The 13,188-nt window shown below is 35.8% G+C and overlaps 1 protein-coding gene across 1 annotated transcript; it reads right to left on the bottom strand.

The window, feature by feature from the left end:
- Positions 1–2,325: 2,325 nt before the first annotated feature.
- LOC110465725 (peroxisomal targeting signal 2 receptor-like) lies at positions 2,326–13,154 on the bottom strand. Its single transcript, XM_021521736.1, has 9 exons — positions 12,949–13,154; positions 10,267–10,439; positions 9,675–9,710; positions 9,338–9,415; positions 7,978–8,086; positions 6,905–7,014; positions 6,243–6,356; positions 5,457–5,512; positions 2,326–3,820 (listed from the first exon to the last, which is right to left on the bottom strand). Exons 1-9 carry the CDS (start codon positions 13,055–13,057, stop codon positions 3,661–3,663), a joined length of 945 nt encoding a protein of 314 aa, XP_021377411.1. The 5' UTR covers positions 13,058–13,154; the 3' UTR covers positions 2,326–3,660.
- Positions 13,155–13,188: the final 34 nt, after the last annotated feature.

Genomic DNA, 13,188 nt, shown 5'->3' with positions numbered 1-13,188 from the left:
TATCCGAGTTTCCGATGTGAGGACGTGGCATTACTTGGATTCGACAGAGAAGCAGAAGACGCTTACCCTTCTTTAACACCTGGTCTTATTCTTCAGGTATTTGTTCAATGCCTCCATGTAAATCTTTCGTTGGAGAACCCGATACATCCATACATATATGAGGCTTTAGACCAACATATACCCTTGTCTATGATATACATATTCTCCTTGTGAACTTATCTATGTGAAGTTATACTAGTATAGAGAGAGTTGTATATAAGAGAAAAGTTATCAATTTTCAATTAGCCCCAGTTTGAATGCTTCTTGCCGACGACAACATGTGGAATTTAATATTAAAACGTTTGATACCACAGTTGTGCTCAAATTGATCATATATGTTATCTTTATGGCTCTGTGAAAGTACGCCGTCATGGTCATCATACGACTCCGAAGTCACGTGGTAATTTATGACATTTGTCAGTTTATACTCGTTAACAAACAAATAAGGGCTAGGCCATTCGGTATGACTCACGTTCGTGCAAACTTGTCTGTTAGGTCAGTACATGTCGGCAAGATTTGATCGGACTGTAATTTTATCAAAGATGTTTAAAATCGGTCAAACAATATAGGGCTTACAACCGTCTACCTGTGTCAAATGCTCTTTACATGATGAACTAGGCTATCTGTGGATCATTTTCTAATCGATTTATATTTCGATATATATTTCATCAGCCACGACATGATATACCAAAATATAAATTGTACAGTAAAGTACGGTCTCCGCAGCTTGAGAATAGAGAGAATATAAGAATAATTTTGCATCATACTATAAATACCTATAAATAGACGACATGGCAACTTATGTTATACGCACAGAGAACCATTCCAAACTCTTACTCCTCAGGTAGTTTATCGACATGTCATTACTAGTGACTTTTCCACTGTTGATGATATCAAGCACTGAAATTTACTTACAAAAGGTCTATTATATCGAGTACCATCCATGAACTGAAGTTCAATGTTAAAATTATAACAGGTGATGTCGGGGACTCTTATAAACGGGCAAAGCAAGAAGTTATATTTTAATTTGATGGAACAATATTTCTACCGCGGACTGTCGAGATTATTCTTATAAGGCCTAACTATGCAACGCTTATTTTAGTAGTATATACCAGTCTCGCATAAATGTGGGGCTGTAACAATTGTTTCTCCATTTCAGATCACGATCTAAACATCAATACTTTGTACACAGAAACCATTATGTTCAATCTACGCTGATTCTATATTACAGCCGCCATCCCTTTGTATTAGAGCGTTAGTGATCCACTAAGACCCGTTCTGTGGAAAGCTATGGATGTCGAAATATCGACCCAGTCTAACTTCCTCTCGTCATCAAGAATCAAGTATTTCGTGGATTTACAAAAAACATAGCTTGACATCGTTGAAAAGAGTTTTTTCTTTCTTTAAAAAGCATCCAATATCCACATAGACTGTGTCTTTCCTTATGCATGATGTCCGTTTCCTCCAAAACAGGCCATTTCGAGGTTTAAAAGTTCTTTATTCATGAAGTGGGCGTCGGAGAACTGGATGCTCTTGAAAGCGATAGACTATGCTGCATCATGGTTAGCGACTTATTGACAGGTGGGGGGAGTGCTTACTCTTCCGAAAACCCTGATGATTCCAGTAATACAATGGCATTTGTTTCATCATTGAGGTTTTGGGATTTTTTAATCAGCCATGTCTCTTTTTGAATACTTTCCTTTTTACTGTTCTATTGAAACTGTCCTTGAGTGTACTTATTAACCTTTCATAGTTTCATGGTTTTTTGTCTCGACTGCTATCTGTTGCACTTTTGTTTCTATCCGATTCGACCTTTCTCTGAAGCAAGACAAAGACTTTTTTTAACTCGGTGAATGACCCATTTTCCTTAATTTAACAGGAAAATTAATGATGGTGCGGTAACAAATACTCTCCTGCACAACGGTTTAACCTCAATTTTCTTTTCTTTTTTGTCTTCTCCGTTTATGTCATCTTTATATTGACTTTGAGCTCTGACTTTGTTCATGTGTATTGAAGATGTGGTTTCCACTTTTCTATTTTATCCTACTAGCCAACCATCAGCTGCTTTGCTTGTAGTCAGCATTTCCGTTTTCTAAGACGAAGAATTATATCAATTTGGCCTTCTATACTGCTGTCAGTCTCTTGTGTACGATGAAATACCCGGCTATGTTTCCCGATCACCGTCTCAGTCAGCAATGTCGCAGCTACTGAACACACATTAACATTTCTTTTGAATTGATGTCCTTATTTATTTATATTCTGTAAACAACAAGAAACGACATTCTTGTATAAAATTTGCATTTATTAATAATCGTGATTAAGATAGAATTATTCATACAAAAGTATAAATCACATACAATCAGGTAACTAACAATATGTTAAATCAAACACTGACATACACTTACATGGTTTCACACAATCCTCTATTATCACCCGTTCAAAATATCACAAGCTCTTCCAAACATATATTATTACCCGCAGTATAAATTAAGCACATCTTTGTCAACTGTCTGTATACAAGTCTTTATTTATGAAACTTTTATTCATAACTGAAACAGTATCATCCCTTGAATCCCTCAAATACTATAAAGATCATTTAGGTAGAAAGAACAAAAACTTGACAGAAAACTACAAAAAATGTATGCTGTAAATTAAATATTAATAAATTGACAAATGTTGTGTTGGTGGTATTATACTTAACAAAACATTTGTTAAGTTTCTGCCAGCAGGGTGATTAGTGCAAGGCACAAACTGACTTTGGGTAGCTCTTGAATATAAAAATCAACTGTGACACAATTCTTATCCGAGTGATTATACATTAATAATTAAGCCACCATTATTAAAAGATATTTTCCAAAAATGCTTCTTTATACAACATGGCATCAATAACAGGATTTATAAACCAAATATATTATGCAAGTGTATATTAGTTGTGTTTACGAATATCCTCCGAACAGTGGTTTCTTCAGGACGATTTCTTTAGAAATCTATTCCCCAATTAATGTTGTGGACTTTTTCACAATGTTGACAATGCATCTTCACTGTCTCCTAGATCAAATCACTTATTGAAATCCCTAATGCTTTGTCTATAATGGGCGGCGCATTTTCTTGCTGGCCCACCTGATTGTCCCGAGTCCTCTTGATCCTGACCTGTGTCCCAGAACTTTAATTGCCTCAAACGGCTGCTTACTTTCTGGCCTTTCAATCTGTTGTCTTTTTCTGTCCTAAAATGTTTCAAGTTCAATGGTATGTCCTGGATGCTTGGCTGTTCTCTGTTTTTGTTACATCTTTTCCATAGCTTTAACACATGTATTCACTATATATATGTTATTTACCTGTCACAGTTTGTGAAAGAGCAGTCATTTCACTCAAGATTCCTTTAACAAGTAATATGGCTGTAGTTTGCTTAAGCCACAGTAATCTGTCCTGGGGTAAAGAGAATCTTGGCTGGGAAGTTAGGGTGGCAGGGTGTGGAGAGATGAGGTGTGCACAAATTTGTCCTAGCCATAATCAGTTATTTGTTCAGAGATGTGAAGGTTTTAAGCAGCAGACTGCTAGAATAGAAGATGCACTACACCTCATCGCTGCCCTAATTAGTTGTCTGTCTGATAATGTGAGTGATTACTGCTGCAGACTGCGGGGAGAGAAGACATGCACTAATTCATCCCAGCCACAGTCAGCTATCTGTCCGGGGATGTGGAGGTTGAAGTCGAGGCCATACACAAACTCTGTATGGTGTTCTATCACCTCCAGAGCAGAGGGGCCAGTCATATCCCATACTCTAAATAAACAAAGTGAAGATTATATATCAGACCTACATGCAGAGAAAGTGAACAAAGCTGACAAAACCTCTCATTTCTCCATTACAATGGTCTACAATATAGTTGTTGTAAGGAAAATGAATCACTCGGGTCCCATCTGGTTTACTCACATAGGTAATTGGTACCAGAGGTGAGAAAAATTGATCAATCACTTACAGGTCTGCCTTCCTACATTGTAATTATTCCACGGAATGCATTACCAAGTGTATGATAGACCACAATAATTACCATTAGGAAGTTTCTGCTGTATGTAATAGTGACCCTGATCTTGCAAGAGAAATCACGATATATATTTGAGCACCTTTTTGCAATCATAAAATCTGAGCCTTCCATAGCAATTACAAAGAATTCTATTCACATAATAATTGTTTAATAGCAGAAAACTTGAGGCAAGCACTTCTAACCCTGAAAATGTTCAAGATATGCAACTATTTCACACTTCGGCAAATTTGGAGAAAATATTATTATAAATTAACCTTCCAGAGCAACGGCAACATCTAAGGGACATACATACAGATGCAAATATAATATGTTTTGCCTATGTTGTATATATATTTTTATAGCACCAGACAGACTTATCTCCCTTGTTACTGTTGATTTTAATTATCTGGTTGTCTACATTTTTCACCTGCTCAAACCATTGTGTACACTGTTGTCAGTGGACAGAAAATTGATAGAACCCCTCTGCATGATTGTATAAGTATATATAATTCAAAAAAGAGTTTGTATGATCCTGATAGTACATTAGACCCCATTACTAGAACAGTCTATCTGTTACAGAAAAACACTTTCTCTTACCCTGGACAGATTTATTCTTACTTTTACCGGTGTGAGATTTCCTTGTCTCACCCTAGGATTGAGACAAGCTACACATGCTCTTTGCACGTTCTCCACAATAAACCTGACGTCACTGATGTGACCCGGATAAAGAACTACTTTTATGAGGTCACACACATACACAAGTTTGTCTGATAATCTTGTCGTGTTAACATTTTACATCAAACAAGACGGGATTGATTTTAAAATGTTTTAAAATATGATGCTTGAACCATCTGACGCATACATATAATACTAATACGCTATCCACGTGTTCCTGTTTACAAACAATATGCTTCGTTTTACACTTGGACAGGAACAACAGGGTAAGAGAAAAATAATCAATCACCCCCTCGGGGATGAGATAGGGGGATCTCAACCCTCGGGGGGAAGATTCTTAAGTTGCCAAACACTTGGCAAAGCCTCATTGTTTGGCAAATTAAGAATCTTCCCCCTCGGGTTGAGATCCCCCTATCTCACCCCCAAAGGGATGAAAGATTTTATTAGTCTCACATAGTCATATGGATGCTCACTGTTGATGTAGCAGGATTCAGAGCAAACTTTGTTAGGGAGATCATACCAATACACCAGTGACTAGATTAATATATTCTGACCTAAAGTACTTTTGACAAATATTCTTTTTACAAATTTAACCTGAACAACACAGTTCCATGTTTGGATATGTGACTAAAACACGAATTAATACCATTGCAGATTAAATGACCAAGTAACCAGCAGGACTGTATCAGAAACGTTTTATCACCTGTACGAGAAACTCACCTGGTGGTGAAATCATATGAACAGGAAGCAAGGATGTTGCCAGCATGAGGGGAAGCCTGCAAAACAAAAGTATAGCAATGTCACCCTGTACTGTAAAGGTATCTAAGTTTGTGTGCAATGTCACCCTGTACTGTAAAGGTATCTCAGGTTGTGTGCAATGTCACCATGTACTGTAAAGGTATCTCAGGTTGTGTGCAATGTCACCATGAAATGTAAAGGTATCTCAGGTTGTGTGCAATGTCACCCTGTACTGTAAAGGTATCTCAGATTGTGTGTAATGTCACCCTGTACTGTAAAGGTATCTCAGGTTGTGTGCAATTCCATCTACAGTGATTTTGTGGTTTTATGAAGTAACCATCACGTATGCATGATTAATATGCAACAAAATTTCAAAACTGTTAAGAGTTTTATTTTTTCCCTTTTTATTACCATACTAAAATGCCATTCTACAACTGTGAGTAAATTTCTTCAGACTTATTTTCTGACAATATTTATCCTATTTGATTAAGTTTCTAATGGCATCAAATAATCAAAATATACTGCAGGTCATAAAATAATATTTTTGTATAATTCTATCTTTTAAGGTAAACTTGTTTTTTTCTACACATGGGCGGTAAATTTAGTCAAAATCGCAGGTAAAGGTTTAATATCAAAGATTTATTGACATTTATCAAATCTTTGATCTTATTAAACATAGGGAAAGAAGACATCATGACAAGTGCATGTATGACACTACATTTTACTTTCCCCTCCGATCCAGGTAGACCTTATCCAGCTTTAGCCTACCTTGACTCTCCTCACAGCTAACTTGTGGCCAAGCAGTTGGTTGATTGGTGTTTGAGGATTTCTTATATCCCACACTCGTATGGTACCGTCCACTGCCCCACTGAACACCAAGTTCTGGATAAGAAATGAGGAGCATCAACATTCTACCCATAGTTCCATTTCAAGCTTACAGACCTTGATCCTATGACTATACCTTATGCCATCCCATTAATATAAGTTGCTATTCTACAACAGTTATTTGCTAGACTATTACAACAGTGAGGAGAATATCAGGCTGTAAACTTATACTTTTCATGTCTTCTATTTTGGATGCAAACTCTCAACTTTTCACTTGTCATATCTTCCATTTTGGATGCAAACTCTCAACTTTCCTATCTCGTTTCTGACTCTTGAAATCAGCATGATTCCCTACATCTTACTTTTTGCTTAAGCTTTAACATTCTGCAACATTATTTTGATACAAATTTTTAAACATGTTACAGTTTCTCCCCCATGAAAATTTAGACAGTTTGTCAAGTTTAAGATGTGACCATGACACATGTTTAATGATAACATTACCAGGTAACTCATCAGAAGTTCAGTATAGCTATACACTTATCATTCGGTCAGCAGTCACCATTCCAGAGTTTAAACATTTGATTGCCTTTAACATGTCAACGTACCTGGTCATATTTACACCAGTCACAGGTGAGAATCTCTGCCTCATGAGCTGGGATTACTGTCTGAGCAAATTGAGGCTTCCTAATGTCCCACACACACAGTGTCTGGTCACCTGTCATAGACAACACTCATCAATCTCATATATACTTGGGCCCACTTGTATAAAACATCTCAACTCTTGAGATTTCCTCAAGTCTAAGATTTCCCATAGACAATACATTGCTTAAGATTTTCCTTAACTTTGAGATGTTTTATACAAGTGGGCACTGGTCATACTGTATATACTGGGTAAGCCATCTGAATAAGGTGCAATAACAAATTCTGTTACAGAGAACAACATCCCAATATAAGTACATATGATCGGTGATAATTCAGTTGAAAAAATATAGATGATAAAAATAATGCATTCAGGGAGGATTTGATTATGAAATTGATGAAAGCTTAAAATTCTAAAACCAAAAAGATTCTACATGGGAGTTAATATTGCATCCCAGCCTGCTGCCCATTAGTATACTCATACAGCAGATACATTGAAAGATATCTCATTGGATATTGTATATTGGACATAAAACATCTCTGGACTAGGTATTTGTGAGGAAATGATAAAATTGAGATTTACAACATTTATCAATGCTTGATTTGTTTGCAATACTGCCTCGAAATATTCAAAATATGTCCAATAATGTCATTAGAACATTAGCATCTGCTCTATAAATCATACCAGTGCATCCCATTATCCTAAAGTAGTAGTAATGTTGTCATTTGTAATGGTCATGTGGATTAATGGCTATAGCAAACACCCAGAAAGTGTCTCAAGACTCAGGCGTGGAGATTCTTTTGCAAAAACTAATGCAACACAAGATGAAACCACGGCAATAAACAATTTAAATATAAAGTGATTTTGATCTACTGTAAAACAGAAACAAAAAAATCTCATGTGCATCATTACATTTTACTTACAGTATCTAACACACCTTCAACTGTTCTAGGTTTGTTTTATCTGAAAGTGTTAGAGAAGACCGCAATAGAGCATACACTGAAGCATTGCTCTATGTACACACAGTCACACACCTACCTGATGCTGAAACAAAACAGCCTGGAATGTGTGGTGACCATCTCACAGAGTAGACTAATGACCTGTGGCCTTCAAAAGTGGACAGGGAGCTAGACTGGGAGATGTCCCACTGTAAAACACAAGATAGATGTAGAGGTCATTGAAGAAATGTCCAAAGTATAAAACACAAGATTACTGTATAGACTGGCAGTAAAAATCACAAACATTCAAGATCAAGATCTGGAGATTGAACTAGTAACAAAGGCAGCACTAAAAGAACTTTGTTTGATGTAAGTATAATCTAAGGTCAGTTGCAGAAATTGTGACAAATAGAGATAAAAAATATTTGATAATCTATTTGTGTCTTCCCAACTTTGCCCTAAAAACTACCAGTGTTGAAAGAACAGTGGAAATTACAATACAAAAACAGTGTTTTTAAATAAATCTGTATCTATATGTTGTACATGAATGTTAGAGTTACAGGAAAAACAATTAAGAAAAAAGTTCAAAGTGTTTATATAAAGAGGACAATGATATAAACTGTGCATGCTGACACATACAACCACCCTGGAGTCTGGAGATTTGTTTAGAAGAAGATGTTGGGAATATGGCTTACACCAACATTGGAGTCAATTTTATTTCATATAGTATCCCAAGCTTTATAAAAAGTGGCATATATTTGTTCTGTTTTCGAATGTAACAGCATAGATATTATTATTTTACCTAACCAGTCTTGAGGTTGGCTTGAAAAAATCATATTTTGAAACAGTTGTTAGTGGCAGTGCACCCGGGTAAATATAAAACCCTACCAGTAGGATCAAGAAACAATTTAGAATGACAGAGAGTAAGTGCTCAAAATTAACCCAATTTATGTGATGTACTTATATTTTACACTTGAATGTTCATGCACATACTAAAAATATAAGTTATTGATAAGGAACTTATTTCCAACAATAATTATTTCACAGCAAGATTCCTGTACCACTGACAAAAACTGTAACTCTGAGTTGGAACTACTGGCTTGACAATGACTTTAATGACTGGTAGAGCTTTTAGGAACAAACAAGTGTTCTGAGAGTAAAAAACACAACAGCTCCAAACGGGGATTCAAATCCTTCACCTTTGATCACAATATAGTCACTTTAACCAACTGAGCGACCTGATCAGCAATCACTTAATCCCGTTCCAGTCTTCCTACTGTTATAACTTATATTTAAATAACATAAAGGGGGGGTTACTGTGTGTACACAAAATTGGAGTTGTCTAGTGTTTTGCCCACAACAGGACAAAGATACTTAAATGAAAAGCTATTTTATGATCTATAGGTACCAATGGTTCTTAGAGGAAAATTAAGTGTATAAATGAAAGCTTGTTTACAAACCAGTTTGATGAGACTGTCCCAGGACCCGCTGATCACCAAGTTCTCATTCCTTGTCTGACTCCAGTGAACAGAATAGGTCTGGAATGGAGAATGATGTCACAACAGTTCACCTTACATATCTTGCAACCTCAGCTTTATATAAACAACCAGCTATTCAGGAACAAATATGGTAATCCAACTCTTTTAAATTTGTCCTTATTTCCATGTGTCATAATAACAGGATTACTTATCATTTACCCATCATATAAATATCACTTTTGTAGAAATAAATTATCTTGGTTTTTTTTACAAAATTCCTTCATGTATTTACATAATAAAACTATATCAATTTACATACCTCCTTTGTGTGTTCTTTTAGAGCCTTTAGGGGACCCTGAATTTAAAAATAAATCTTCATATACTTTTATACAAAATAAATTATTTTAGTGAAGCCTTTCAATTATTCTTTATATTTCATGTTTTGTTTTATACTGCTAACTGCTTTCATCAATAAACACAATTATATTGTAAAGTTAACAGTCACATCTCTAGAAATCATCAAACTGCATACCAACATCAGAGGGGTTGATGGGCATGAAGGTAATTCAAACAGATTCCCTGGAAGCTTATTCCGTCTTTGCGTATTGCAGAGTTATCTTCTCTTGCGAGCAGGTATTGATTGTTACGTCATTGGTTTGTGAGAGTAACGTCATCAATTTTTGAAAAAACGACGTAATTTTCTCACACACACCAATGACGTAACAATAAATAACTGTTCCCAAGAGAAGATAACTCTGCAATACGCAAAGACGGAATTGTGAGTAGGACCATTTGATTACAAAAATCAAACCAACTAAATGTTTGGTGTTAGTACACTAATGAGTACTAGAACACTAAGAGATATGGATACTGGGTAAATGTAGACGTGTTTCTCCTTCGTTCATGATTACCTGAGGTTGGGAGACATCCCACACCAAGATGCTGCCATCACCAGCCGCTGCCACCAACACATTTTCATTGCCTTCAGACCAAGTAACCTCGAACAGACCATCGTTCCACTGGTAAGTCTGTAAAGGCACAAGGCCGTTTGGAGTTGCATCAAGAACAAATAGTGTCCCACAACCTGAATTTGAATAGAACAATAACACATCAAATGGAGTAAAACTCTAGCACAATGCATAAAATTGAACCTGTATGTGACTATATATGGTCTTAGGTTTTTCAATGGTTTGTAGATTTGAAACCTGATTGTAATTATATGGTCTTAGGTTTTTCAATGGTTTGTAGATTTGAAACCTGATTGTAATTATATGGTCTTAGGTTTTTCAATGGTTTGTAGATTTGAAACCTGATTGTAATTATATGGTCTTAGGTTTTTCAATGGTTTGTAGATTTGAAACCTGATTGTAATTATATGGTCTTAGGTTTTTCAATGGTTTGTAGATTTGAAACCTGATTGTAATTATATGGTCTTAGGTTTTTCAATGGTTTGTAGATTTGAAACCTGATTGTAATTATATGGTCTTAGGTTTTTCAATGGTTTGTAGATTTGAAACCTGATTGTAATTATATGGTCTTAGGTTTTTCAATGGTTTGTAGATTTGAAACCTGATTGTTGTTATCCAGAAATTCTTTAAACTGACAACTTATCATGTTTCTTTAACATTTTTTTTCTTTTTGATAGATGAGTGACAATGGTCTTTATAATGAAATTAGAAATCTGTCTTGCTTTACAACCTTTGTTTCATGTTATACCTGAAGTTATTTAGTTTTCAATTTGTACTACATTGTATCCCACAGATATAAACTTCATACATGTCTGGTATGAATTGGTATAAGTTTTGGAGTGATTAATTATGTTTCCTTAATACCTTGAGGGTCAGCAGACTTCACTTTCTTAACTAGATCACATTCAAAATCTTTTCACATTGATGTGATTTTTTTCACTTGATCATTTTTCTGCATCTCTCTTCACTTTTAGGTCTTGTGTTTGAACATTTTCTATAGCAAGTGATGTTGTTTCTTTAGTATTTATGCACAGGAAGTTTGTGCTTATTATCTATTATGAAATAATTCTATTGAAGCTGAGTTTTCTTTCCCAGGTTTTAGGTTTTGCTTTCATACGCGTTAATTGTAATGGATAAAAAGCATGCAATAGAGTAACTTTCAGACTTAAAATAGGATATATAATGGACGCAGGCATTGTTATGCCTCTATATCCATATCAATAATTATACATAAATGAAATAAAACTAATAGTCACTTCCGGTAATGGATTTGAAGCTAGCAAGATGGTTAAATTTTAGTTCCAAGCAATTCCAATATAATTTCAAAGTTTTAAATGGTTGTTGCCTGTATGACCGAATCCGGTAGGCTGTTCCATATATCTAAAGGAGTATTTGCGGATATCCAATCTACAGTATTTTTTCTGTAGTTTTTGTGAATTGCCTCTTGTTCAGGCTCCTATATGATGGTCAAATATCCCAGTGGTAATTTGATTATCATGAAAATTGTTCATCATTTTGTTAATTTTTATTATATCTCCTCTCAGTCTCCTATATGTGAGTGTTGGAATCCCCAGCTTCTTCAGACGGTCACTATATGGTAGATCTTTGAGACCAGGAATTAGCTCTGTCGCCCTTCTTTGCACTCTCTCGATTAATTCAATGTCTTTCACCTTGTATGGGTTCCACACACTTGCGGCGTATTCCAAATGTGGGCGGACTAATGCCTTAAATAGTTGTATAAAAGTTGTTTTATCCAAGTAACTTAGGCCTGACTTGGTGAGTCTTCCTATTTTTGAAGAGGAATAACATTAAAATTCCCCCTCAATTCTGGGTGGGGTGTTCAGCTGCTGGTACTGCTGCGTGATGTAAAATCTTGTTCATGAATATAATGTCTGTTACTTTGCACCCTATGTTTCCAATTTTACTAATTCAGGTACTATTTTGTTGTGCTGACATGGATTATTGTTATTGTAATGGTTGATGACAAGCTATAACATATGCTGCATTTTTCTGGACTTGTTTTGTCTTATGTGCTGTACGTGTCATGTGCAAGTTCCATCAAGTTGCTGTTTTCTATTTTAGCTACCAAGCTAAATATTCCTTTACTTGCATAACAGACTGGAAAGAGAGTAGTGTACGTGCTTCCACTGTGAATCAACCCTTGCAACCATCCCAGTTTCCCAGTCTGCCGCTCTACGGATTGAGCGGAAACCTAAAGGGAATTCCACAGCATGAAGCAGGAAGGCAACCATGATCAGGGACGTATAGTACTATATACTGTCCCTGCCATGATCAATTAATAAATGTGCACAGATACGCAGATGTGATTCTGAATGACAGATTATATAGTTTGAGTGTATAATAAATGTAAGTATAGTGCCAATTGAAAAAGTTATAAAATGAAATATCATATGTGTGCAATTCATTATAGATTCTCTATTTGTACATTTTACACAATGTGTAAGATAGCTATTCCAGAAAGTTGTGGAGGGTAATAATATGCAATTACTATTGTTTTTAAGGGTCAGATTTCACTAGTGTTTGGATAACAAAATTTGATGTGTAGTTTGATCGCCGGGGGAGGCAGGGTGTGCTTAGAACCATTGAGGACTACAATATACTTGCCAGCAAGGCCGTAATACTGAGATGTGGCACATGCTAGACGTTGTGGGTAATACGGCGAGAATTCCACTGAGTAGCCGTGTCGAGATTTGGTTCGGAATGACACGTTCATTGCTTGATATACGTCCACATCTTGTCCAAAATAGATATCAGCTACATTTTGTCCCAAGGTAGCAGACAGCTGTATGTAATTGACCTTTAACCTCGTCAAAAATGAGATGCCAAAATGTATTACGTCATTCA

Source organism: Mizuhopecten yessoensis, unplaced genomic scaffold (genome assembly GCF_002113885.1).
Source record: "Mizuhopecten yessoensis strain PY_sf001 unplaced genomic scaffold, ASM211388v2 scaffold11099, whole genome shotgun sequence".
Classification (NCBI taxonomy): Eukaryota; Metazoa; Mollusca; class Bivalvia; order Pectinida; family Pectinidae; genus Mizuhopecten; species Mizuhopecten yessoensis.
This window is presented reverse-complemented; position numbering and strand designations above follow the sequence as displayed.